This window comes from Carcharhinus amblyrhynchos, unplaced genomic scaffold, assembly GCF_965287045.1.
Source record: "Carcharhinus amblyrhynchos unplaced genomic scaffold, sCarAmb.v2.hapA scaffold_58, whole genome shotgun sequence".
Taxonomy (NCBI): Eukaryota; Metazoa; Chordata; class Chondrichthyes; order Carcharhiniformes; family Carcharhinidae; genus Carcharhinus; species Carcharhinus amblyrhynchos.
In genome coordinates this window covers 807651-834666 of record NW_027649798.1, presented here as the reverse complement: position 1 = coordinate 834666, position 27016 = coordinate 807651, and the positions used below count along the sequence as shown (strand labels likewise).

Genomic DNA, 27016 nt, shown 5'->3' with positions numbered 1-27016 from the left:
GATGTGTAGATAGTTTGAGTCATGTTGAGATTAAAAAGGTGGTGGTATTGGGGTTCTTGAGAAACATTGAGGTAAACAAGACCCCAGAGCCTGATGGGATATACCCCAGAATACTGAGAAAGGGGAGGGAAGAAATTGCTGGGGTCTTGAGAGAAACCTTTGTATCCTCACTGACTACAGGGAAGGTGATGATGTGGAGATGCCGGCGTTGGACTGGGGTAAACACAGTAAGAAGTCTCACACCAGGTTAAAATCCAACAGGTTTATTTGGTAACAAATACCACTAGCTTTCGGAACTGGCTGTTCCTTCATCAGGTGGGTGGGAGTTCTGATCATAAACAGGGCATGTAAAGACACAAACTCAACTTACATGAATAATGATTATACTGTGAGTCTTTACAGCTAATCAAGTCTTAAAGGTACAGAGTGTGAGTGGAGAGAGCATTAAGCACAGATTAAAAAGATGTGTACTGTTTCCAGACGGGAAGTTAGTGAGATTTTGCAAGTCCAGGCAAGCTGTGGGGGTTACGGATTGTTGTAAGTAAAAGACACCTCTGAGACTGTTAGTAGTTAAAATACAGTAGGTTTTAATTGAAAAGCTTTTGGGAGAAACCTAGTTTAAACAGTGGTTTACTAGGCTTCTCATTGAACACAAATACAAGTGGGTATTTATACATCATGAGTCCCAGTATCAATCACGATGCAAACTCCTGATTCTGGTTAGGACGGCAGGTCTTCCTACTTTGGTCATGACACAAACTCCCGATTCAGCCAGGACTCTCAGTCCATCTGGCAGCTGCAGTCACGATATAACCTTCGATCCGATCATGACGCACAGCGCTTCCGGCACCCTCAGCATCTCCTTCCTTGAAGTTACTTGGGCGATTATGACTGTCCCATTGGGACTCTTCCTATTAAAAAGCCGGTATCACAATCTACCATCTGCAGCTCTTTAACGATGTTCAGTTAACACAAACAGGTAAGATTTGCAATGTCTGCAAAATAACATTCACATTTGACTATCTGCCTTTATAGAAATGAAAGTTAAAGAATGAAAGACATGAACAAGTAAGGAAAACATGAATAAATCATTTATATTGATGCCAGGGGCAGTATAAGCTCGAGGAGATCAGCCATGAGGAAAGGTTATGTTTTGACATATGCTAGATACAAAATGCATTAAATTCACTAACCCTTTCCCTACTTCAATCCCCCCTTTTGGTTGGGGCCAGGTCTAAGCATGGCCCCATGACCAATTCAGAGCCAAACGTTACCAACATATGAACCTACCTCCTTCATCAGGAAGTCTGCCCCTTCTGCCTGTACAGTTGCACTCAGCATAATCCAGGCTCTTACCGTTTTACAATGTGTTCAATAATGCCATACAAACACAACAAGCAGTAACAATGACAATTAGTACAATCTACCCATGCATCAGGTATGATCCCCATGACCCGAACCATTGCCCCAGCCATCCCGAAGGGTTATAATTATGATATTGGCTCCCCGCATCTTGTATTGTATTTGCTACTCATTTGATATGATCTGCCAAACGAGTTATATTCCAGATGCTTCGGAGAATATACATACAGCATTCAGAGCCAGCTAAGGACACCTCCCTCCTTGGGAGGCTAGCACATAATTGAGAGCCAATAAGTTCTGTAAAGCAACGGTCCGGAGAGCTACAACCTCAGAGATGGCTGTGCTTACTTCCTTGAACCCATCTCTAGTTTCATTTGCAATCCTCTCCAAGGTCGAGGTCGTACGTATCAGTTCCTGTGCTACTTTTGCTGTCCCACAAAGTGAGTAGGCTATCACGAAGAACTGTGTTGTCTCACTAATGGCTCGCTTAGCCCTGAGCAGGTGTATCTCGGGTGGTCCCATAAATCAGTGTAATGGTGAAAATAGGGCCCTACATTGGCTAAATAACATGATCCTGCCCAATCCCATAGAAGCCACGGGTAGGCATTGTTTACAGACAAAATAGGGACCATTATATGCAGTCATACTGCTCACAGAAGCAGAGGAGAGGTTGACTGGGACATCGGCTCTGGGGCAATGGATTGTAAGTTGTTGCTCCAAAGCCCAGGTGCCACTGGTGACATTAACCTGCTGAGTACAGTACCTGTGGCCAACAGGTACAGTTCTGTTTCATACCAAGCAGATAGATCCCCTTGGTTGGTTTTTCATAACAAAGTGGGGAGGAGAGTCTGATCTATTATAGCTAGACTGGTAATGGTTCTTCAAGGTGGTAGAGTGCGCCCTCCACCTCATAACGCCAAACCAGTGTCACTGTCGCTGACATTGAATGTACCTTGCATAGTGGTGTCTGATGGGGTTTTAAATGTCATTTTCCTTATCCCATCCTGATTTAAAATCCATTCTACCATTTCCAGAGTTGACAAAGGGATAGGGAATAAAGGATTCCCCCCCCCCCGCCCCCCACCTCCATCTGTGGGAATGTGTGAGCAGAGCCAGCACTTACTCAAATTTGTATACAAGTGAGACATATACACAAAAGTGTTCATATGAGGGGATCCAATTTTAAAGGGTTGGTGCAATGACCACTTGGATCAGCCAGATCTCATGTTGATGTACTCATTCCCCCGAGCCCTCTGCTGTCACCGGGCACAGGTCCATCCCGGTTCCTCAGCTAAACACCGGAAATTCCAGTTACACCAAGTTACATTGTGTGGGAGACCCCGATCACCTCGACCCCTCCAACAGAGTTGACAACATGATACGGTTAAGGAATCCTGCGCAGTGATCCCTATGGATTACCTCTCAGGGGCCTATTCCATGTGTTGGAAGGTTACAATAGAGTCATTGTTACAGAAATGCTGGTGATGCTCTGTCCCCAAGTCTACACAATTCTATCTATACTTTCCCTCTGTAACTGGCAGGGTGAGGGTTGTGAGAAGCAGCAAAAGAATCACCCTATCACTTAATTATATCCCACGCGACTGTTATACAATGGTTCAAAGCTTTATCGCCCCCGTGCGCAAGTTCCCGCGAACCCGGTCGGCCGCGCGCAAGTTCCCGCGAACCCGGTCGCCCGCGCGCAAGTTCCTGCGAACCCGGTCGGCCGCGCGCAAGTTCGCGCGAACCCGGTCGGCCGCGCGCAAGTTCCCGCGAACCCGGTCGGCCGCGCGCAAGTTCCCGCGAACCCGGTCGGCCGCGCGCAAGTTCCCGCGAACCCGGTCGGCCGCGCGCAAGTTCCCGCGAACCCGGTCGGCCGCGCGCAAGTTCCCGCGAACCCGGTCGGCCGCGCGCAAGTTCCCGCGAACCCGGTCGGCCGCGCGCAAGTTCCCGCGAACCCGGTCGGCCGCGCACAAGTTCCCGCGAACCCAGTCGGCCTGCTTGGAGGTGAACTGTCTCCCGTATCTGTGAATTGAGAACATTACATAATTTTTTGCAATTGGTGCTGGTATAATCTTTCAACTGAGTCCAATGTTTCCAGACACGCTTGCCTTGTCTACGCCGGCACAAGTATCGTCACTGATTATAACCTCATAGGGGCCATTCCATTTGGGAGAAAACCCAGGCTTTCTGGATGACATCTTCACCATAACCTTGCTGCCCGCTGGGGGTACCATTCTGGCACTAAAACTCTATCGTTTAGTTTCCATACACCCTTTTCGTCAGGTGTAGCCCCTTGAACTTCCCACCTTGCGTGTCAGCAGTAGCTGTGAGATGTCTATCGAGGACTCAGCTTCATTTGAGGTGGCCGACATGGTTTGCCCTGCTCCTGTTTCTAAAGCTGATTGTGCCGCTTTGTCAGCTGCCTGGTTTCCCTTAAAAATATACAATTCAGGGGTTTGCTTATCTGATTCTTTTTGGTGTGCCTTTACTTTCAATATTTACACCGACAGTAGATATGCATTTGGAATTGTACATGACTATATGACCGTTTGGGGCAGAAGGGGATTTGTTACAACGGGGTGGGGGGGGGACTCCAGTCAAGTTTAGCGTGGATAGAGGATTGGCTGTCAAATAGGAGGCAGAGAGTGGGGGTCAATGGGTGCTATTCGGATTGGCGGATGGTGACTAGTGGAGTGCCCCAGGGGTCGGTGCTGGGGCCTCAGCTATTTACCATTTATATAGATGATCTGGAGGGGGGAACCGAGTGTATGGTGTTGAAATTTGCTGATGACACCAAGATTGGGGGAACGGCAAATTGTGCGGAGGGTGTGGAGAGTCTGCAGAAGGATCTAGATAGGCTGGGCGAATGGGCCAGGAACTGGCAAATGGAATTTAATGTTGGCAAGTGTGAGGTGGTCCACTTTGGTAGGAATAATGGTAGGAAGGACTATTACTTACGTGGCGAAAAACTGCAGCAGGCGACGGTGCAGAGGGACCTCGGGGTCCTTGTGCATGAGTTGCAAAAACCCAGCTTGCAGGTGCAGCAGGTGGTCAGGAAGGCGAATGGGATGCTGGCCTTCATAGCGAGGGGGATTGAATATAAAAGTAGGGAGGTCTTGCTGCAGCTGTATAGGGCATTGGTGAGGCCGCAGCTGGAGTACTGTGTGCAGTTTTGGGTGCCGTACTTACGCAAGGATATTTTGGCCTTGGAGGGAGTGCAGAGGAGGTTTACTAGGCTGATGCCGGAGTTGAGGGGGTTGAGCTATGAGGAGAGGCTGAATAAACTAGGCTTGTACTCGTTAGAGTTTAGAAGAATGAGGGGAGATCTCATTGAGACGTATAAGATGTTGAATGGGATGGATAGGATAGAGGTGGAGAGACTCTTCCCGCTCAAAAAAGATAGTAGGACTAGGGGGCACAGCCTCAAGATAAAGGGGGGGCGGTTTAGAACGGAGTTGAGGAGGAACTTCTTCACTCAAAGGGTGGTGAATCTCTGGAATTCTCTGCCCGTTGAAGTGGTGGAGGCTGCCTCGCTAAATATTTTTAAGAAGCGGGTTGATGGGTTCTTGATAAGAGAGAGGATTATGGGTTATGGGGAGAGGGCGGGAAAGTGGAACTGAGCCACGACAGATCAGCCATGATCTTATTGAATGGCGGGGCAGGCTCGAAGGGCTAGATGGCCTACTCCTGCTCCTATTATGTTCTTATGTTCAATACAGCAGCTTCCAATAGGAGCTCACTGGCATCCAATAAGGCTTTGATTATCTGTCCATACTTGACTGGAGTGTCCCCCCCCCACCCCGTTGTAACAAATCCCCTTCTGCCCCAAACGGTCATATAGTCATGTACAATGCCAAATGCATATCTACTGTCGGTGTAAATATTGACCCTTCTCCCCGCCACCTCAGTAAAAGCCTGGGTCAAGACCACTAACTCTGCCACTTGTGCTGACATATTTCCCTCTATTCTTCCTGCTTGAAACATAAGAACATAAGAAATAGGAGCAGGAGTAGGCCATCTAGCCCCTCGAGCCTGCCCCACAATTCAATAAGATCATGGCTGATCTGAAGTGGATCAGTTCCACATGGTTTTGTGAAGGTGTCTCGCGAACTTGATCAAATTCTTTGAGGAAGTGATGAAGGTGATTGATGAGGGTAGGGCAGTGGATGTTGTCTACATGGACTTCAGTAAGACCTTTGACAAGGTACCTCCTGGCAGACTGGTGCAGAAGGTGAAGTCGCATGGAATAAAGAACAAAGATCAACACAACACTCATTGTTCCGTGGGAGCACTGAAGAGAGGCTGCGATTTATGAGTGGAGAGCTTGTGGGTGAGTACCGCGACTTTTTCTTTCTTTTAAAAACTTTGTTTTTAGTGAGTTTAGTGGGGTTTTTTTTTTGCTTGATTTAAGTTTGACTCCGGTTTGACCCCGGAAGTAGTTGCGAGGGCACTCGGGTCAAGTTTTTTTTTTCACCTACTATAAATTAGACCGGAGGGGACTACTCTGGCCTGAGTACTACTACGGGGGACAGCTCATCTGAGGGAGGAAGCGGTGGCCAGGTCTCTGAAGCTGAGCCAGTGAGTCGAAAAATCAAAAAAGAGAGCAGAAAGGTAGTGTTAATAGGGGACTCCACAGTGAGGGGCGCGGACAGGCGTTTTTGTGGACGTAGAAGGGAGTCGCGGATGGTGGTTTGTCTCCCTGGGGCTGGGATTCGGGATGTCTCTGGGCGTGTCCCAGACATCCTGAAAGGGGAGGGTGAGGAACCAGAGGTTGTAGTACATATAGGTACTACTGACGTAGGCAAGAAGAGGGAGGCAATCGTGAAAAGGGACTATAGAGAACTGGGTAGGCAGCTGAGGAAGAGAAAAGTGAAGGTAGTAATTTCAGGATTGCTGTCTGTGCCACGGGAGAATGAGGGAAGAAATGAAATGAGGTGGAGGGTGAATGCGTGGCTGAGGGACTGGTGTAGAGGGCAGGGATTTCGGTTCCTAGATCACTGGGACCTCTTTAGGGGTAGGTGGGACCTGTACAGTAAGGATGGGTGGCACTTAAATACCAGGGGGACTAATATCTTGGTGGGAAGACTGGCTAAGGCTACCGGGGGGACTTTAAACTAGAAAGGATGGGGGAAGGGAATTGTGATGGGGAGACTGGGACGGAGGAGGTTAGCTCCCAGGTAGGGGAGGACCGCAGGCAGTATGGGGGGAGGTTAGACAGGGGGTGGAGAAGGGAAATGCCCAGACTGAGGGGCTGAAGTGTATCTATTTTAACGCCAGGAGTGTAGTGAATAAGGTAGATGAGCTTAGGGCGTGGATTGCTGCTTGGGAATGTGATGTGGTGGCCATTACAGAGACTTGGATGTCTCAGGGACAGGACTGGGTACTTCAGGTGCCAGGTTTCAGATGCTTCAGGAAGGACAGGGAGGGTGGCAGAAGGGGCGGTGGAGTGGCACTGTTGATCAGGGACAGTGTCATGGCTGCAGAGAAAGAGGATGCCGTGGAGGGACTGTCTACAGAGTCTCTGTGGGTGGAAGTTACAAACAGCAAAGGGTCAAAAACTTTGCTGGGTGTATTCTATAGGCCACCCAATAGTGACAGGGAAGTTGAAGTGCAGATAGGGAAACAGATTCTGGAGAAATGTATTAATAACAGAGTTGTCGTGATGGGAGACTTCAATTTCCCAAACATCGACTGGAATATCCCTAGGGTAAGGGGTTTGGATGGGGAGGAGTTTGTTAGGTGTGTTCAGGAAGGTTTCCTGACACAGTATGTGGATGAGCCTACGAGGGGAGAGGCTGTACTTGACCTGGTACTGGCGAATGAACCAGGACAGGTGATAGATCTCTCGGTAGGGGAGCATCTTGGGAATGGTGACCATAATTCTATCTCCTTCACAATTGCATTGGAACGAGATAGGATCAGGCAGGCTAGGAAGGTGTTTGTCTGGAGTAAGGGGAGATACGAAGAAGTCAGGAAGTTACTTGGACAAATAAACTGGAAGGAGGCGTTCTTAGGGAAAAGTACCGAAGGAAGGTGGCGGATATTCAAGGAATGTTTGTCTGGAGCTATGCGTGACAACGTTCCGATGAGACAAGGGGGTTTTGGTAGGTCAAAGGAGCCGTGGTGCATGAAGGCTGTGTTGAACCTAGTCAGGAGGAAAGGGAAGGTGTACAAGAGGTTCAGGGAACTAGGAGAGGTTAAGGATCTTGAGGAGTATAAGGACTGTAGAAAGGAGCTTAAAAGGGAAATTAGGAGAGCCAGAAGGGGTCATGAGAAGACCTTGGCGGGTAAGATTAAGGAGAATCCCAAGGCCTTTTATAAATATGTGAAAGGTAAAAGGATGAGAAGAGAAGGGATAGGACCTATAAATGGTGAAGGGGGAAAGGTCTGTGTGGAACCAGAAGAAATGGCAGAGGTGCTTAATGAGTACTTTGCCTCAGTATTCACGGTGGAAGCTGATCTGGGAGATTTTGCTACGGATTTGCAGCAGATGGGAAAGATTGAGTTTGTGGATATTAAGGTGGAGGATGTGTTAGAACTTTTGAATTCTATCAAGATTGATAAGTCGCCGGGACCAGATGGGATATACCCCAGGATACTGTGGGAGGCGAGGGAAGTGATTGCAGAGCCCCTGGCGATGATCTTTGCGTCGTCAATGGAGACGGGAGAGGTTCCGGAAGATTGGAGGATTGCGGATGTAGTCCCTATTTTCAAGAAAGGGAACAGAGATAGCCCGGGAAATTACCGACCGGTGAGTCTGACCTCAGTGGTTGGTAAGCTGATGGAAAGGCTTCTGAGGGACAAGATTTACGACCATTTGGAGAGGTTTGACATGATCAGAAATAGTCAGCATGGATTTGTCAAGGGCAGGTCGTGCCTTACGAGCCTAGTTGAGTTCTTCGATAATGTGACTGAACACATTGACGAAGGAAGTGCCGTGGACGTGGTTTACATGGACTTCAGCAAGGTGTTTGATAAGGTCCCCCATGCAAGACTTCTTGAGAAGGTGAGAGGGCATGGGATCCAAGGGCCTTTGGCCTTGTGGATCCAGAACTGACTTGCCTGCAGAAGGCAGAGAGTGGTTGTGGATGGGTCTTTTTCTGAATGGAGGTCAGTCACCAGTGGAGTGCCCCAGGGATCTGTTCTAGGACCCTTGCTGTTTGTCATTTTCATAAATGACCTGGATGAGGAAGTGGAGGGATGGGTAAGTAAGTTCGCTGATGACACGAAGGTCGGTGGTGTTGTGGATGGTCTGGAAGGATGGCAAAAGTTGCAGCAGGACATAAATAGGATGCAGGACTGGGCGGAGAAGTGGCAGATGGACTTCAACGCGGATAAATGCGTAGTCGTCCATTTTGGCAGAACCAACGGGATGAACGAGTACACTATCAAGGGCAGGAGTCTTAGTAGTGTTGAAGAGCAGAAGGATCTTGGGGTCCAGGTCCACAGGACTCTTAAATCGGCCTCGCAGTTGGAAGAGGTGGTCAAGAAGGCGTATGGTGTACTGGCCTTCATTAATCGAGGGATTGAGTTTAGGAGTCGGGAGGTAATGCTGCAACTTTATAAGACCCTTGTCAGGCCTCATTTGGAGTACTGTGCGCAGTTCTGGTCGCCTCACTATAGGAACGACGTGGAAGCTATTGAAAGGGTACAGAGGAGATTTACAAGGATGTTGCCTGGACTGGGAGGCATGCCTTATGAAGTTAGGTTGAGGGAACTGGGTCTCTTTTCCCTGGAGAGACGTAGGTTGAGAGGCGACCTGATAGAGGTTTATAAAATGTTGAGAGGAATGGATAGGGTGGATTCTCAGAGGCTATTTCCCCGGGTTGAAATGGTCGCTACGAGAGGACACAGGTTTAAGGTGCGGGGAGGAAAGTACAGAAGTGATGTTAGGGGTAAGTTTTTCACTCAGAGGGTGGTGAGTGAATGGAATCGGCTGCCATCAGTGGTGGTGGAGGCGAACTCGCTGGGGTCTTTTAAAAGACTTCTGGATGAGTATATGGGGTTTTATGGGATTGGGGGTTATAGATAGGTGTTGATGTGATCGGCGCAACTCGTGGGCCGAAGGGCCTGTTTGTGCTGTAGTGTTCTATGTTCTATGTTCTAACACGGGAAACAGGCCCTTTGGCTCAACGAGCCCGCGCCACCATGTTAACATTATGAGTGCCCTCCTCTACCCATGATCTTTGTCTACGCCTATTGGGGAAGATTGAGGGGAGACTAATTTAGGGACAATTTGTTACACCAATCAACCTAAGAGCATGTTTTTGGGGTGTGAGAGGAAACTGGAGCACCCGGAGAAAACCCATGCAAGCACAGGGAGAATGTGCAAATTCCCACAGACACCAGCCCAAATCCATGTAACTGCACAGCAAACAGTGATAGTCACTGAGCTGTCGTGTTGCCTGTCAGTTGGTCCAGTTTAAGCGCACACTAACAACGTGAAGCACTAGGCAACTCTCGAAGCAACATCCAAGAGCAGCCCTCGCACGACCCACCGTGTGTATGCCCCTTGTTGGTCATCAGAGGTGAGTTGGCAAGGTGGATACAAAACTGGCTCGGTCAAAGAAGTCAGAGGGTAGCAGTGGAAGGGTGTGTTTCTGAATGGAGGGCTGTGACAAGTGGTGTTCCTCAGGGATCAGTGCTGGGACCTTTGCTGTTTGTAATATGTATAAATGATTTGGAGGAAAAAGCAAATTGTGTGGAGGGTGGGGAAAGACTGCAGAGGGATCTGGATAGGCTGAGCGAGTGGGTGAGGACCTGGCAGATGGAGTATAATGTTAGCAAGTGTGAGGTTATCCACTTTGGCAGGAATAATAGTAGGAGGGATTACTATTTAAAAGGCGAAAAGCTGCAGCATGGTACGGTGCAGAGGGACCTCGGGGTCCTTGTGCATGAGTCACAAAAACCCAGTCTGCAGGTGCAGCAGGTGGTCAGGAAGGCGAATGGGATGCTGGCCTTCATAGCGAGGGGGATAGAATATAAAAGCAGGGAGGTCTTGCTGCAACTGTACAGGGCACTGGTGAGACCGCAGCTGGAGTACTGTGTGCAGTTTTGGTCGCCGCACTTGCGGAAGGATATATTGGCCGTAGAGGGAGTGCAGAGGAGGTTTACTAGGCTGATACCGGAGAGGAGGGGGTTGAACTATGAAGAGAGGCTGAATAGACTGGGTCTGTACTCGTTGGAGTTTAGAAGGATGAGGGGGGATCTTATAGAGATGTATAAGATAATGAAGGGGATGGATAGGGTAGAGGTAGAGAAATTCTTCCCGCTCAGAAAGGACAGCAGGACTAGAGGGCACAGCCTCAAAATAAGGGGGTGCGCAGTTTAGATCGGAGTTGAGGAGGAACTTCTTCACGCAAAGGGTGGTGAATCTCTGGAATTCTCTGCCCGTTGAAGTGGTGGAGGCTACCTCGCTAAATATATTTAAGTCACAGGTTGATAGGTTTCTGATAGACAGGGGATTAAGGGTTATGGGGAGAAAGCGGGAAAGTGGAACTGATCCACTTCAGATCAGCCATGATCTTATTGAATGGCGGGGCAGGCTCGAAGGGCTAGATGGCCTACTCCTGCTCCTATTTCTTATGTTCTTATATAAAATGTAACTGGATTGAATAGTAAGTTTGTGGATGACACAAAGGTTGGTGGATTTGCGGATACTGATGAGGACCATCAGAGGATACAGCAGGATATAGATCAGTTGGAGACTTGGGTGGAGAGATGGCAGATGGAGTTTAATCCAGACAAATGTGAGGTAATGTATTCTGGAAGGTCTAATACAGATAGGAAATATACAGTAAATGGCAGAACCTTTAAGAGCATTGATAGGCAGAGGGATCTGGGTGTACAGGTACACCGGTCACTGAAAGTGGCAATGCAGGTGGAGAAGGTAGTCAAGAAGGCATACAGCATGCTTGCCTTCATCGGCCGGGGTATTGAGTTTAAAAATTGGCAAATCATGTTGCAGCTTTGTGGAACCTTAGTGAGGCCACACTTGGAATATAGTGTTTAATTCTGGTCACCACACTACCAGAAGGATATGGAGGCTTTGGAGAGGGTACAGAAAAGATTTACCAGGATGTTGCCTGGTATGGAGGGCATTAGCTCTGAGGAGAGGTTGGAGAAACTTGGTTTGTTCTCACTGGAGCGACGGAGGGTGAGGGGAGACCTGATAGAAGTCTACAAGACTATGAGGGCCATGGACAGAGTGGATAGTCAGAAGCTTTTTCCCAGGGTGGAAGAGTCAATTACTCAGGGGCACAGGTTTAAGGTGCGAGGGGTAAGGATAGGGGGTTTTAGTTCAGTCGGGGGCAGCATGGTCAGTGCAGGCTTGGAGGGGCCGAAGGGCCTGTTCCTGTGCTGGAATTTTCTTTGTTCTTTATCACCTGATACAAACTACAACATGTATTCTGTCCCGGTGTCGGTGGGACGTGTATTCTGTCCCGGTGTCGGTGGGACGTGTATTCTGTCCCGGTGTCGGTGGGACGTGTATTCTCCCCCCGGTGTCGGCGGGACGTGTATTCTCCCCCCGGTGTCGGTGGGACGTGTATTCTCCCCCCGGTGTCGGCGGGACGTGTATTCTGTCCCGGTGTCGGTGGGACGTGTATTCTGTCCCGGTGTCGGTGGGATGTGTATTCTGTCCCGGTGTCGGTGGGACGTGTATTCTCCCCCCGGTGTCGGCGGGACGTGTATTCTCCCCCCGGTGTCGGCGGGACGTGTATTCTCCCCCCGGTGTCGGTGGGACGTGTATTCTCCCCCCGGTGTCGGCGGGACGTGTATTCTCCCCCCGGTGTCGGTGGGACGTGTATTCTCCCCCCGGTGTCGGCGGGACGTGTATTCTGTCCCGGTGTCGGCGGGACGTGTATTCTCCCCCCGGTGTCGGCGGGACGTGTATTCTGTCCCGGTGTCGGTGGGACGTGTATTCTGTCCCGGTGTCGGTGGGATGTGTATTCTGTCCCGGTGTCGGTGGGACGTGTATTCTCCCCCCGGTGTCGGTGGGACGTGTATTCTCCCCCCGGTGTCGGCGGGACGTGTATTCTGTCCCGGTGTCGGCGGGACGTGTATTCTGTCCCGGTGTCGGCGGGACGTGTATTCTGTCCCGGTGTCGGTGGGACGTGTATTCTGTCCCGGTGTCGGCGAGACGTGTATTCTGTCCCGGTGTCGGTGGGATGTGTATTCTGTCCCGGTGTCGGTGGGACGTGTATTCTCCCCCCGGTGTCGGTGGGACGTGTATTCTGTCCCGGTGTCGGCGGGACGTGTATTCTGTCCCGGTGTCGGTGGGATGTGTATTCTGTCCCGGTGTCGGTGGGACGTGTATTCTCCCCCCGGTGTCGGCGGGACGTGTATTCTGTCCCGGTGTCGGCGGGACGTGTATTCTGTCCCGGTGTCGGTGGGACGTGTATTCTGTCCCGGTGTCGGCGAGACGTGTATTCTGTCCCGGTGTCGGTGGGATGTGTATTCTGTCCCGGTGTCGGTGGGACGTGTATTCTGTCCCGGTGTCGGCGAGACGTGTATTCTGTCCCGGTGTCGGTGGGACGTGTATTCTGTCCCGGTGTCGGCGAGACGTGTATTCTGTCCCGGTGTCGGTGGGATGTGTATTCTGTCCCGGTGTCGGTGGGACGTGTATTCTCCCCCCGGTGTCGGTGGGACGTGTATTCTGTCCCGGTGTCGGCGGGACGTGTATTCTGTCCCGGTGTCGGTGGGACGTGTATTCTGTCCCGGTGTCGGCGAGACGTGTATTCTGTCCCGGTGTCGGTGGGATGTGTATTCTGTCCCGGTGTCGGTGGGACGTGTATTCTCCCCCCGGTGTCGGCGGGACGTGTATTCTGTCCCGGTGTCGGCGGGACGTGTATTCTGTCCCGGTGTCGGCGGGACGTGTATTCTCCCCCCGGTGTCGGCGGGACGTGTATTCTCCCCCCGGTGTCGGCGGGACGTGTATTCTGTCCCGGTGTCGGCGGGACGTGTATTCTGTCCCGGTGTCGGCGGGGTGTGTATTCTGTCCCGGTGTCGGTGGGACGTGTATTCTGTCCCGGTGTCGGTGGGACGTGTATTCTGTCCCGGTGTCGGTGGGGTGTGTATTCTGTCCCGGTGTCGGTGGGACGTGTATTCTGTCCCGGTGTCGGTGGGACGTGTATTCTGTCCCGGTGTCGGTGGGGCGTGTATTCTGTCCCGGTGTCGGTGGGACGTGTATTCTGTCCCGGTGTCGGTGGGGCGTGTATTCTGTCCCGGTGTCGGTGGGACGTGTATTCTGTCCCGGTGTCGGTGGGGCGTGTATTCTGTCCCGGTGTCGGTGGGACGTGTATTCTGTCCCGGTGTCGGTGGGACGTGTATTCTGTCCCGGTGTCGGTGGGACGTGTATTCTGTCCCGGTGTCGGCGGGACGTGTATTCTGTCCCGGTGTCGGCGGGGTGTGTATTCTGTCCCGGTGTCGGTGGGACGTGTATTCTGTCCCGGTGTCGGTGGGGCGTGTATTCTGTCCCGGTGTCGGTGGGACGTGTATTCTGTCCCGGTGTCGGTGGGGTGTGTATTCTGTCCCGGTGTCGGTGGGACGTGTATTCTGTCCCGGTGTCGGTGGGACGTGTATTCTGTCCCGGTGTCGGTGGGGTGTGTATTCTGTCCCGGTGTCGGTGGGACGTGTATTCTGTCCCGGTGTCGGTGGGGTGTGTATTCTGTCCCGGTGTCGGTGGGGTGTGTATTCTCCCCCTGTATTGAGTCGAGTGAACACACGGGTCTCAGTGTGACCTTTATTGAGTTTTTAACCCGTAGTAAATTTTGCCGCATCTGCTCTTTCGCAATGTGAGGATGATTTTCCATCTGATCTTCAACTTTATTCTTTTAACACTGATCTTCTTCAGAATTCTCTGCCTTCTCCTCATTCTCTGGCTTCTTAGCAAGTTTCCTCCTGATTGCTGCCCGAGTGGAGTTTATCGCGTCCCGGTATCTGGCCAAGGTAAACAGATCGTAGTTATACTTTCACTCAGTAAATTTCACAATGTTGGATATGTCAGTTGGTCAGCGCCGAGAGGTCTTTTCTGAATGGGATTTTTCTGCAACGGAATATCCTGATGAAGATGAATACATAGAACAGTACGGCACAGGGACAGGCCCTCCGGCCCATCACGGCACAGGGACAGGCCCTCCGGCCCACGTACGGCACAGGGACAGGCCCTCCGGCCCACGTACGGCACAGGGAGAGGCCCTCCGGCCCGCGTACGGCGCAGGGACAGGCCCTCCGGCCCGCGTACAGCACAGGGAGAGGCCCTCCGGCCCACGTACGGCGCAGGGACAGGCCCTCCGGCCCACGTACGGCACAGGGAGAGGCCCTCCGGCCCGCGTACGGCGCAGGGACAGGCCCTCCGGCCCGCGTACGGCGCAGGGACAGGCCCTCCGGCCCACGTACGGCACAGGGAGAGGCCCTCCGGCCCGCGTACGGCGCAGGGACAGGCCCTCCGGCCCGCGTACAGCACAGGGAGAGGCCCTTCGGCCCATCACGGCGCAGGGACAGGCCCTCCGGCCCGCGTACAGCACAGGGACAGGCCCTCCGGCCCGTGTACGGCACAGGGACAGGCCCTCCGGCCCGCGTACAGCACAGGGACAGGCCCTCCGGCCAGTGTACGGCACAGGGACAGGCCATCGGCCCGTGTACGGCACAGGGAGAGGCCTTCCGGCCCGCGTACAGCACAGGGAGAGGCCCTTCGGCCCATCACGGCGCAGGGACAGGCCCTCTGGCCCGCGTACGGCACAGGGACAGGCCCTCCAGCCCGCGTACGGCGCAGGGACAGGCCCTCCGGCCCGCGTACAGCACAGGGAGAGGCCCTTCGGCCCATCACGGCGCAGGGACAGGCCCTCTGGCCCGCGTACGGCACAGGGACAGGCCCTCCAGCCCGCGTACGGCGCAGGGACAGGCCCTCCGGCCCGCGTACAGCACAGGGACAGGCCCTCCGGCCCGTGTACGGCACAGGGACAGGCCCTCCAGCCCGCGTACAGCACAGGGACAGGCCCTCCGGCCAGTGTACGGCACAGGGACAGGCCCTCGGCCCGTGTACGGCACAGGGAGAGGCCCTCCGGCCCGCGTACAGCACAGGGAGAGGCCCTTCGGCCCATCACGGCGCAGGGACAGGCCCTCTGGCCCGCGTACGGCACAGGGACAGGCCCTCCGGCCCGTGTACGGCACAGGGACAGGCCCTTCGGCCCATCACGGCACAGGGACAGGCCCTCCGGCCCGTGTACGGCACAGGGACAGGCCCTCCGGCCCGCGTACAGCACAGGGACAGGCCCTCCGGCCCGTGTACGGCACAGGGACAGGCCCTCCGGCCCGCGTACAGCACAGGGAGAGGCCCTTCGGCCCATCACGGCACAGGGACAGGCCCTTCGGCCCATCACCGTGCAGGGACAGGCCCTCCGGCCCATCACGGCACAGGGACAGGCCCTTCGGCCCGCGTACGGCACAGGGACAGGCCCTCCGGCCCGCGTACGGCACAGGGACAGGCCCTCCGGCCCGCGTACGGCACAGGGAGAGGCCCTCCGGCCCATCACGGCACAGGGAGAGGCCCTCCGGCCCGTGTACGGCACAGGAACAGGCCCTCCGGCCCACGTACGGCACAGGAACAGGCCCTCCGGCCCGCGTACAGCACAGTGAGAGGCCCTCCGGCCCGTCATGCTGTGCTGGACATGACGCCAAATTAATCTAAAGCCTTCCTCCTGCCCCTACTCTCTATCCTTCTATTCCTTGCACATTCATGGGCTTATCTAGAAGCCCCTTAAACACCCCTATTGTATCTGCCTCCACCATCACCCCTGGCAGCACATTCCACTCTGTGTAAAACACTTACCCCTCACCTCTCAGAGGGTGGTGAGTGAGTGGAATCGGCTGCTGTCGGTGGTGGAGGCAAATTCGATAGGGTCTTTTAAGAGACTTGTGGATGAGTACATGGGATTTAGTGGGATTGAGGATTATAGATAGGCTGGGTGTGTATGGATATGATCGGCGCAACTTGTGGGCCGAAGGGCCTGTTTGTGCTGTAGTTTTTCTATGTTCTATATTCTCCTTTCATCTTTCCTCCTCTCACCTTAAATACGTGCCCCCTAGTAATAGACATTTCAGCTCTGGGGAAAAGATTCTGGCTGTCAACCCTATCTACACAGCTCCTCATTTTATATTCTTCTAACAGGTCTCCCCTCAGCCTCTGCCGCTCCAGAGAAAATAACCCTGGTTTGTCCAGCCTCTCCTTATAGCTCATACCCTCTAATCCAGGTAAACTTCTTCTGCACCCTCGCCAAAGCCCCTACATCCTTCATGTGATGTATTGACCAGAATTGAATGCAATACTCCAAGTGTGACCTAACCAAAGTTTTAAAAAGCTGCAATCCTGATTCTTGTACTCAACGCCCTGACCAGGAAGCTTGGGAAATTGTGTAGTCCTGCAGAGAGTGAAAGAAACGCAATCCCAAGGCCCCCAGTTTACTGCCGGTAAATGTCCAGTCTCTGGATGGACTTAGAGCCAGCCTCACTTTCCAAAGGGAACTGTGAGACTGCTGTGTGCTCTGCTTCACCGGACTGTGCCCCACAACCAGGGGGGCTTCTCAATCCATCCACTGGGCTGTACAGCTAGGAGAAGTGGGCTCTGCTCCTTAACACCTCGTGATGCCCAGATATAGCAATACTGGCAACTTTCTGCTCCCAGAACTAGAATACCTGATGTTAAAATGTCGCTCCCCCGCAACCTTCTGTGGGAGTTCACCTCCATTATCCTGACTGCAGTATATATCCCACCCCATGCAGAAGTGAAGATTGCACTGGTACACCACCATAAATAACCCTGAGACGGAACATCCCGAGGCCTTGTTCATCAGGGCCGGGGACCTCAATCAGGCCAAGCTCAAGAACATAAGAAATAGGAGCAGGAGTAGGCCAACTAGCCCTTCGAGCCTGCCCCGCCATTCAATAAGATCATGGCTGATCTGAAGTTCCACTTAGAACATAGAACATAGAACATTACAGCGCAGAACAGGCCCTTCGGCCCACGATGTTGCGCCGACCAGTTACAAAAACAATGACCCACTAGCCTATACCAATCCCTTTTCGTCCATAAACCTATCCACAGATCTCTTAAACGCCCCCAAACTAGGTGCATTTACAACTGCAGCAGGCAGGGCATTCCAGTCCCTCACCACCCTCTGGGTAAAGAACCTACCCCTGACATCAGTCCTATAACTACCCCCCCTTAATTTAAAGCCGTGCCCCCTCGTGCTAGCTTTCTCCATCCTAGGAAAAAGGCTATCACTGTCCACCCTATCTAAACCTCTAATCATCTTATATGTTTCAATAAGGTCCCCTCTTAGCCGCCTTCTTTCCAGCGAAAACAACCCCAAATCTCTCAGTCTCTCCTCATAGGATCTCCCCTCCATACCAGGCAACATCCTGGTAAACCTCCTCTGCACCCTCTCCAAAGCCTCCACATCCTTCCTGTAATGTGGGGACCAGAACTGCACACAGTACTCCAAGTGCGGCCGCACCAGAGTTGTGTACAGTTGCAACATGACGCTGCGGCTCCTAAATTCAATCCCCCTACCAATAAACGCCAAGACACCGTATGCCTTCTTAACAACCCTATCTACTTGATTCCCAACTTTCAGGGATCTATGTACACATACACCTAGATCCCTCTGTTCATCCACACTATTCAAAGTCCTCCCGTTAGCCCTATACTCAACACATCTGTTATTCCTACCGAAATGAATTACCTCACACTTCTCCGCATTAAACTCCATCCGCCACCTCGCGGCCCAGCTCTGCAACCTGTCTAAGTCACCCTGCAAACTATGACACCCTTCCTCACAATCTAACAAACTATGACACCCTTCCTCACAATCACTTTCCCACCCTCTCCCCATAACCCTTAATCCCCTCTCTTATCAAAAACACATCAACCCGCGTCTTAAATATATTTAGCGAGGTAGCCTCCACCACTTCAACGGGCAGAGAATTCCAGAGATTCACCACCCTTTGAGTGAAGAAGTTCCTCCTCAACTCCGTTCTAAACTGCCCCCCCCCCTTATCTTGAGGCTGTGCCCTCTAGTCCTGCTGTCCTTTCTGAGCGGGAAGAATCTCTCTACCTCTACCCTATCCATCCCTTTCATTATCTTATACGTCTCTATAAGATCCCCCCTCATCCTTCTAAACACTAACGAGTACAGACCCAGTCTATTCAATCTCTCCCCATAAGCTAACCCCCTCATCTCCGGTATCAGCCTAGTGAACCTCCTCTGCACTCCCTCCAAGGCCAATATATCCTTCCACAAGTGGGGCGACCAAAACTGCACACAGTACTCCAGCTGAGGCCTCACCAGTACCCTGTATAGTTGCAGCAAGACCTGATACCGGAGATGAGGGGTTTGGACTATGAAGAGAGACTAAATAGACTGGGTCTGTACTCGTTGGAGTTTAGAAGGATGAGGGGGGATCTTATAGAGACGTATAAGATAATGAAAGGGATGGATAGGGTAGAGGTAGAGAGATTCTTCCCGCTCAGAAAGGATAGCAGGACTAGAGGGCACAGCCTCAAGATAAGGGGGGGGGCGCAGTTTAGAATGGAGTTGAGGAAGAACTTCTTCACTCAAAGGGTGGTGAATCTCTGGAATTCTCTACCCGTTGAAGTGGTGGAGGCTACCTCGCTAAATATATTTAAGACACGGATAGATAGGTTTTTGGTAGGCAAGGGGATTAAGGGTTATGGGGAGAAAGCGGGAAAGTGGAACTGATCCACTTCAGATCAGCCATGATCTTATTGAATGGCGGGGCAGGCTCGAAGGGCTAGATGGCCTACTCCTGCTCCTATTTCTTATGTTCTTATGTGTCATCAGCAAATTTCGTCACCCTACACTCAGCCCCCTCCTCCAGATCATCTATATAAATGGTAAACAGTTGAGGCCCCAGCACCAATCCCTGCATATTACCAAGGGATCTGTTCTGGGACCCTTGCTGTTTGTCATTTTCATAAATGACCTGGATAAGGAAGTGGAGGGATGGGTTAGTAAGTTTGCCAATGACACAAAGGTTGGTGGTGTTGTGGATAGTCTGGAGGGATGTCAGAAGTTGCAGTGGGACATAGATAGGATGCAAGACTGGGCGGAGAAGTGGCAGATGGACTTCAACGCGGATAAATGTGTAGTGGTCCATTTTGGCAGGACCAACGGGACACAGGAGTTCAATATCAAGGGTAAGACTCTTAGCTGTGTTGAAAAACAGAAGGATCTTGGGGTCCGGGTCCACAGGACTCTTAAATCGGCCTCGCAGGTGGAGGATGTGGTCAAGAAGGCGTATGGTGTACTGGCCTTCATTAATCGAGGGATTGAGTTTAGGAGTCGGGAGGTAATGCTGCAACTTTATAAGACCCTTGTCAGGCCTCACTTGGAGTACTGTGCGCAGTTCTGGTTGCCTCACTACAGGAAGGATGTGGAAGCTATTGAGAGGGTGCAGAGGAGATTTACAAGGATGTTGCCTGGATTGGGAGGTTGAGGGAGCTCGGTCTCTTCTCCCTGGAGAGACGAAGGTTGAGAGGCGACCTGATAGAGGTTTATAAAACGTTGAGAGGAATAGATAGGGTGGATTCTCGGAAGCTATTTCCCAGGGCTGAAATGGTCGCTACGAGAGGACACAGGTTTAAGGTGCTGGGGAGCAAGTACTGAGGAGATGTTAGGGGTAAGTTTTTCACTCAGAGGGTGGTGAGTGAATGGAATCGGCTGCCGTCAGTGGTGGTGGAGGCGAACTCACTGGGGTCTTTTAATAGACTTCTGGATGAGTATATGGGATTTAATGGGATTGGGGGTTATAGATAGGTCTGTAGGTTGGTAGGTGTAGATATGATCGGCGCAACTTGTGGGGCGAAGGGCCTGTTTGTGCTGTAGTGTTCTATGTTCTGTGTTACCACCAATACGTCTCCTGTTCCACCAGAGGCCTAAACAAACTCAACCACTGCTACACAAACACCAAACATGCCTACCGCCCTATCACCGCCTACCCTTTGGTAAATCAGACCACAAGGCTGTGATCCTGCTCCCAGCTTACAAGCAAAAACTGAAGCAGGAGAATCAGTCAAAGCAAGTCGTTCAATGTTGGTGTGAGGAATTGGACAATCTCCTATGGAACTGCTTGGAGTCAGTGGACTGGTCAGTATTTAAAAACTCTGTGACCAGCCTGACCGAGTACACCACTATAGTAACGGACTGCATTAGGAAGTGTGTAGAAGACTGTGTGCCAAAGAAGCAAATGTGTGTGTTCCCCAACCGGAAACCATGGATGAACGGGGATATCCACTGCTTGCTGAAGTCCAGGTCTGAGGCATTAAAGTCAGGCGACCCTGATATATACAAGAAAGCCAGATACGATCTAAGGAGATCCATCAAAGATGTCAAAAGACAGAACCGGACCAAGCTAGAGTCCCAGGCTAGCCACACAGATTCCTGTCAACTATGGCAAGGTCTACAAGATATAACAGGCCACAAGATGAAGGCGCGTAAAATCATGAGCTTCAACGCACCCTTCCCTGATCAGCTCAATGTATTCTACACCCGTTTTAAGCATGTGGTCATGCCCTCCAACCTGGAAGCTCTGGATGACCCTGTATCTGGGGGTCACCATTGAAGATGTCAGAGCAGATTTCTCGAAGGTCAACCCATGGAAAGCATCTGGCCCGGATGGGGTACCTGGACAGGCACTCAGATCCTGCACGGATCAGCTGGCGGGGGTGTTCACAACATCTTCAACCTCTCTACAACAATCTGAGGTCCCTATCTGCTTCAAGACCATCCCGGTACCTCAGAAAAACCAAGCAGCGTGTCCTAATGACCATCGGCCAGTGGCTCTGACATCCATCATTATGAAGTACTTTGAAAGGCTAGCCCTGGCACAAATCAATTCCAGCCTCCTGGACTACCTGGATCCACTACAGTTTGTCTACCACAGCAACAGGTCCACAGCAGACACCATCTCCCTGGCCCTGCACTCAACCCTGGAACACCTAGATAACAAGGGCATGTGTGTCAGACTCCTATTTATTGACTACAGCTCAGCCTTCAACACCAGTATTCCCACAAAACTCATCTCCAAACTCCGTGGCCTGGGCCTCGGCTCCTCCCTCTGTGACTGGATCCTGAACTTCCTAACTCACAGACCACATTCAGTAAAGATCGGCAACAACACCTCCTCCACAATCAACACCGGTGCCCCACAAGGCTGTGTTCTCAGCCCCCTACTATACTCCTTATACACCTGTGACTGTGCGGCAAATTCCCCTCCAATTTGATTATTAAGTTTGCTGATGACACCACTGTAGTGGGTTGGATCTCAAACAGAGTACAGGAATGAGATCGAGAATCTGGTGAACTGGTGCGGCAGCAATAATCTCTCCCTCAATGTCAACAGAACAAAGGAGATTGTCATCGACTTCAGGAAATATAGTGGAGAACATGCCCCTGTCTACATCAATGGGAGCAAAGTAGAAATTGTCAAGAGCTTCAAGTTATTAGATGTCCAGATTCTGGTTTCCCCCATGCCAACATTATCGTTAAAAAAGCCCACCACCATGTCTGCTTTCTCAGACTAAGGAAGTTCTGCATGTCAGCTACGACTCTCATCAACCTCTACAGATACAACTGGAAATAATGCTTTCTATGGTGTATCATGGTGAGGGTAAGCTGGCAAAGGATACTTACAGGGTTGGCAGTGGATAGACAATGGCAGATATTGAAACAACGCATGGATGAACTTCAATGACTTCATGGACTTCCAGACACTCACCACCCTCTGTGGGAAAAAATTGCCCCTCTGGACACTTTTGTATCTCTCCCCTCTCATCTTAAACCTCTGCCCTCTAGTTTTAGACTCCCCTACCTTTGGGAAAAGATATTGACTATCTATCTGATCTGTGCCCCTCATTATTTTATAGACCTCTATAAGATCACCCCTCAGCCTCCTACGATCCAGAGAAAAGAGTCCCAGTCTATCCAGCCTCTCCTTATAACTCAAGCCATCAAGTCCTGGTAGCATCCTAGTAAATCTTTTCTGCACTCGTTCTAGTTTAATAATATCCTTTCTACAATAGGGTGACCAGAACTGTACACAGTATTCCAAGTGTGGCCTTACCAATGTCTTGTACAACTTCAACAAGACGTCCCAACTCCTGTATTCAATGTTCTGACCAATGAAACCAAGCATGCCAAATGCCTTCTTCACCACTCTGTCCACCTGTGACTCCACTTTCAAGGAGCTATGAACCTGTACCCCTAGATCTCTTTGTTCTGTAACTCTCCCCAGTGCCCTACCATTAACTGAGTAAATCCTGCCCTGGTTCAATCTACCAAAATACATAAGAACATAAGAAATAGGAGCAGGAGTAGGCCATCTAGCCCTTTGAGCCTGCCCCGCCATTCAATAAGATCATGGCTGATCTGTCATGGCTCAGTTCCACATTCCCGCCCTCTCCCCATAACCCTTAATCCCCTCTCTTATCGAAAACCCATCAACCCGTGTCTTAAAAATATTTAGCGAGGTAGCCTCCACCACTTCAACGGGCAGAGAATTCCAGAGATTCACCACCCTTTGAGTGAAGAAGTTCCTCCTCAACTCCGTTCTAAACCGCCCCCCCTTTATCTTGAGGCTGTGCCCCCTAGTCCTACTGTCCTTTCTGAGCGGGAAGAGTCTCTCCACCTCTATCCTATCCATCCCATTCATCATCTTATACGTCTCAATGAGATCTCCCCTCATTCTTCTAAACTCTAACAAGTACAAGCCTAGTTTAGAACATAGAACATAGAACACTACAGCACAAACAGGCCCTTCGGCCCACGAGTTGCGCCGATCACATCAACACCTATCTATAACCCCCAATCCCATAAAACCCCATATACTCATCCAGAAGTCTTTTAAAAGACCCCAGCGAGTTCGCCTCCACCACCACTGACGGCAGCCGATTCCACTCACTCGCCACCCTCTGAGTGAAAAACTTACCCCTAACATCACTTCTGTACTTTCCTCCCCGCACCTTAAATCTGTGTCCTCTCGTAGCGACCATTTCAACCCGGGGAAATAGCCTCTGAGAATCCACCCTATCTATCGCCTCTCAACCTTCGTCTCTCCAGGGAAAAGAGACCCAGCTCCCTCAACCTAACTTCATAAGGCATGCCTCCCAATCCAGGCAACATCCTTGTAAATCTCCTCTGTACCCTTTCAATAGCTTCTACGTCTTTCCTATAGTGAGGTGACCAGAACTGCGCACAGTACTCCAAATGAGGCCTGACAAGGGTCTTATAAAGTTGCAGCATTACCTCCCGACTCCTAAACTCAATCCCTCGATTAATGAAGGCCAGTACACCATACGCCTTCTTGACCACCACCTTTATTCAGCCTCTCCTCATAGCTCAACCCCCTCAACTCCGGTATCAGCCTAGTGAACCTCCTCTGCACTCCCTCCAAGGCCAAAATATCCTTGCGTAAGTACGGCACCCAAAACTGCACACAGTACTCCAGCTGCGGCCTCACCAGTGCCCTGTACAGCTGCAGCAAGGCCTCCCTACTTTTATATTCAATCCCCCTCGCGATGAAGGCCAGCATCCCATTCGCCTTCCTGACCACCTGCTGCACCTGCAGGCTGGGTTTTTGCGACTCATGCACAAGGACCCTGAGGTCCCTCTGCACCGTCGCCTGCTGCAGTTTTTCGCCACGTAAGTAATAATCCTTCCTACCATTATTCCGACCAAAGTGGACCACCTCGCACTTGCCAACATTAAATTCCATTTGCCATTTCCTGGCCCATTCGCCCAGCCTATCTAGATCCTTCTGCAGACTCTCCACACCCTCTGCGCAATTTGCCGTTCCACCAATCTTGGTGTCATCAGCAAATTTCGACACCCTACACTCGGTTCCCTCCTCCAGATCATCTATATAAATGGTAAATAGCTGAGGCCCCAGCACCGACTCCTGGGGCACTCCACTAGTCACCAACCGCCAATCCGAATAGCACCCATTCACCCCCACTCTCTGCCTCCTATTTAACAACCAATCCTCTATCCACGCTAACACCCTACCCCCAACTCCATGTCCCCTGACCTTCTGCAATAACCTCTTGTGAGGCACCTTGTCAAATGCCTTCTGAAAATCAAGAAAGACCACATCCACCGGCTCTCCTCTATCCACCGCCCTAGACACATCCTCATAGAACTCCAATAAATTTGTCAGACACGACTTCCCCTTAACGAAACTGTGCTGCGTCTGCTCTATCAAGCAATTCCCCTCAAGATGCCTCGCTATTTCCTCCTTGATGACGGATTCTAACATTTTACCTACAACAGACGTTAAACTAACCGGCCTATAATTCCCCGCCTTTACTTCCCCGGAATCCAGCAACGTTTGGAAAATAACCACCAAGGCATCCACTATCACCTCCGCCATTTCTTTCAGAACCCTTGGATGCATTCCATCTGCACCTGGCGACTTGTCCACAATCAGCCCCTCCAGTCTGTCGAGCACCGCCTCTCTAGTAACAATAATGTCATTGAGACCCTCCAGTCCTACCACCTTTCCATCGCTAACACCCGGCAAATTATTCACGTCCTCCTCCTGCATTTGTCTATCTTAAACTCCATCTGCCATTCGTCAGCCCACTGGCCCAATTGATCAAGATCCTGTTGCAATTGAAGATAACTTTCTTCACTGTCCACTACGCCACCAATCCTGGTGCTGACTAACCATGCCCCCCTATATTCTCATCTAAATCATTAATATTAATGACAAATAACAGTGGACCCAGCACTGATCCCTGAGGCACACCGCTGGTCACAGGCCTCCAGTCTGAAAAACAACCCTCTACAACCACCCTCTGGTTTCTGTCATAGAACATAGAACATTACAGCGCAGTACAGGCCCTTCGGCCCTCGATGTTGCGTCGACCAGTGGAACCAATCTAATGACCCTCTAACCTAAACTATTCCAATGTTATCCATATGCCTATCCACTGACCATTTGAACGCTCTTAAAGTTGGCGAGTCCACAACTGCTGCAGGCAGGACATTCCACGACCTTACTACCCTCTGAGTAAAGAACCTACCTCTGACATCCGTCCTATAATTACCACCCCTTAATTTAAAGCTATGTCCCCTCGTGTTAGCCATCACCATCTGAGGTAAAAGGCTCTCACTGTCCACCCTATCCAATCCTTTGATCATCTTGTATGCCTCAATTAAGTCACCTCGTAACCTTCTTCTCTCCAATGAAAATAACCTCAAGTCCCTCGGCCTTTCCTCATAAGACCTTCCCACCATACCAGGCAACATCCTGGTAAACCTCCTCTGCACCCTTTCCAATGCCTCCACATCTTTCTTACAATGCGGCGACCAGAACTATACGCAATACTCCAAGTGCGGTCACACCAGAGTTTTGTACAGTTGTAACATGACCTCACGGCTCCGAAATTCAATCCCTCTACCAATAAAAGCTAACACACCGTACGCCTTCTTAACAACCTTATCAACCTGGGTGCCAACTTTCAGGGATCTATGCACATGTACCCCGAGATCTCTCTGCTCGTCAACACTACTAAGAGTCCTTCCATTAGCCCGATATTCTCTACTCCTGTTACTCTTACCAAAGTGAATCACCTCACACTTTTCCGCATTAAACGCCATCTGCCACCTCTCGGCCCAGCTCTGCAGCTTACCTATGTCCCTCTGCAAACTGTAACACCCATCCTCACTGTCTACAACTCCTCCGACTTTGGTGTCGTCAGCAAATTTACTAATCCATCCTTCTATACCCTCATCTAGGTCATTTATAAAAATGACAAACAGCAGTGGCCCCAAAACAGATCCCTGAGGTACACCACTTGTAACTGAATTCCAGGTTGAATATTTCCCATCAACCACCACCCTCTGTCTTCTATCAGCTAGCCAATTCCTGACCCAAACTGCTAAATCACCCTCAATCCCATGCATCTGCATTTTCTGCAGTAGCCTACCATGGGGAACCTTATCAAACACTTTGCTAAAATCCATCTACACCACGTCAACTGCCTCACCCTTATCCACCTCTTTGGTCACCTTTTCAAAAAACTCGATAAGGTTTGTGAGGCACGACCTACCCTTCACAAAACCGTGTTGACTATCCCTAATCAATTTCCCTCTAGATGATTATAAATCCTATCCCTTATAACTCTTTCCAAAACTTTGGCCACAACAGAAGTAAGGCTCTCCGGTCTATAATTCCCAGGATGGTCATCAAGCAATTTTGTATCCAATTGGCTACCCCGGATCCCGTGAGATTTAACCTTGTGCAACAACGTACCATGCGATACCTTGTCAAAGACCTTGCTAAAGTCCATGTAGACAACATCAACTGCACTGCCCTCATCTACCTTCTTGATTACCCCTTCAAAAAACTCAATCAAATTTGTGAGATATGATTTTCCACTCACAAAGCCATGCTGACTGTCTCTAATCAGTCCTTGTGTCTCTAAATGCCTGTAGATCCCATCTCTCAAAATACCTTCCAACAATTTACCCACCACAGATGTGAGGCTCACCGGCCTGTAGTTCCCAGGCTTTTCCCTGCAGCCCTTTGTAAACAAAGGCACAACATTTGCCACCCTCCAATCTTCAGGCACCTC

General features: G+C 51.0%; 1 protein-coding gene across 1 annotated transcript in view; it reads right to left on the bottom strand.

Annotated features, from left to right (window-relative positions):
- Nucleotides 1-14195: 14195 nt before the first annotated feature.
- The window catches only part of LOC145337678 (solute carrier family 22 member 7-like), a 71981-nt gene continuing 59160 nt past the window's right edge, over nucleotides 14196-27016 (bottom strand). The window contains exon 10 of the mRNA XM_080182502.1: nucleotides 14196-14301. Within this exon, the coding sequence (XP_080038628.1) occupies nucleotides 14196-14301 (106 nt within the window). The remainder of the gene's footprint in view (nucleotides 14302-27016) is intronic.